The 1,826-nt window shown below is 57.0% G+C and overlaps 1 protein-coding gene across 1 annotated transcript in view; it reads right to left on the bottom strand.

Moving 5' to 3' along the window:
• The window catches only part of LOC115206852 (metabotropic glutamate receptor 5-like), a 12,741-nt gene extending 11,593 nt beyond the window's left edge, over positions 1 to 1,148 (bottom strand). Inside the window, exon 1 of the mRNA XM_029774030.1 lies at positions 1,121 to 1,148. Within this exon, the coding sequence (XP_029629890.1) occupies positions 1,121 to 1,148 (28 nt within the window). The remainder of the gene's footprint in view (positions 1 to 1,120) is intronic.
• Positions 1,149 to 1,826: the final 678 nt, after the last annotated feature.

A 1,826-nucleotide genomic window follows, 5' to 3' on the forward strand; every position in this document is an offset into this window, starting at 1 on the left:
TCACAACCACACAACCACCCTCCTCTCCTACCATCACAACCACCCTCCTCTCCTACCATCACAACCACCCTCCTCTCCTCTCATCACAACCACCCTCCTCTCCTCTCCTACCATCACAACCACCTCCTCACCTCCCATCACAACCACCCTCCTCTCCTCCCATCACAACCACCCTCCTCTCCTCCCATCACAACCACCTACCTCTCCTACCATCACAACCACCCTCCTCTCCTCCTCCATCACAACCACCCTCCTCTCCCCCTCCCACACAACCTCTCTCCTCTCCTACCATCACAACCACCCTCCTCTCCTACCATCACAACCACCCTCCTCTCCTCTCCTCCCATCACAACCCTCTCCTCTCCTACCATCACAACCACCCTCCTCTCCTCTCCTACCATCACAACCACCCTCCTCTCCTACCATCACAACCACCCTCCTCCTCTCATCACAACCACCCTCCTCTCCTCTCCTACCATCACAACCACCCTCCTCTCCTACCATCACAACCACTCTCCTCTCCTACCATCACAACCACCCTCCTCTCCTACCATCACAACCACCCTCCTCTCCTCTCCTACCATCACAACCACCCTCCTCTCCTCTCCTACCATCACACCACCCCCTCTCCTCTCCTACCATCACAACCACCCTCCTCTCCTCTCCTACCATCACAACCACCCTCCTCTCCTACCATCACAACCACCCTCCTCTCCTCTCATCACAACCACCCTCCTCTCCTCTCCTACCATCACAACCACCCTCCTCTCCTACCATCACAACCACCCTCCTCTCCTCTCCTACCATCACAACCACCCTCCTCTTCTCTCCTCTCATCGCAACCACCCTCCTCTCCTCCATCACAACCACCCTCCTCTCCTACCATCACACCACCCTCCTCTCCTATCATCACAACCACCCTCCTCTCCTACCATCACAACCACCCTCCTCTCCTCTCATCACAACCACCCTCCTCTCCTCTCCTACCATCACAACCACCCTCCTCTCCTCTCCTACCATCACAACCACCCTCCTCTCCTCTCCTACCATCACAACCACCCTCCTCTCCTACCATCACAACCACCCTCCTCTCCTCCATCACACCACCCTCCTCTCCTACCATCACAACCACCCGCCTCTCCTCCCATCACAACCACCTTCCTCTCCTACCATCACAACCACCCTCCCTCCTCTCCTACCATCACAACCACCCTCCTCTCCTCTCCTCCCATCACAACCACTCTCCTCTCCTCTCCTACCATCACAACCACCCTCCTCTCCTCTCCTACCATCACAACCACCCTCCTCTCCTCTCCTCCCATCACAACCACTCTCCTCTCCTACCATCACAACCACCCTCCTCTCCTACCATCACAACCACCCTCCTCTCCTCTCCTACCATCACAACCACCCTCTCTCCTCTCATCACAACCACCCTCCTCTCCTCTCCTACCATCACAACCACCCTCCTCTCCTCTCCTCCCATCACCACCCCCTCCTCTCCTCTCCTACCATCACAACCACCCTCCTCTCCTCCCATCACAACCACCCTCCTCTCCTCCCATCACAACCACCCTCCTCTCCTACCATCACAACCACCCTCCTCTCCTCCCATCACAACACCCTCCTCTCCTCTCCTACCATCACAACCACCCTCCTCTCCTCTCCTCCCATCACAACCACCCTCCTCTCCTACCATCACAACCACCCTCCTCTCCTCTCCTACCATCACAACCACCCTCCTCTCCTACCATCACAACCACCCTCCTCTCCTCTCCTCCCATCACAACCACCCTCCTCTCCTACCATCACAACCACTCTCCTCT

The sequence above is a fragment of the Salmo trutta genome, chromosome 13 (assembly GCF_901001165.1).
Source record: "Salmo trutta chromosome 13, fSalTru1.1, whole genome shotgun sequence".
In the NCBI taxonomy this organism is placed as follows: Eukaryota; Metazoa; Chordata; class Actinopteri; order Salmoniformes; family Salmonidae; genus Salmo; species Salmo trutta.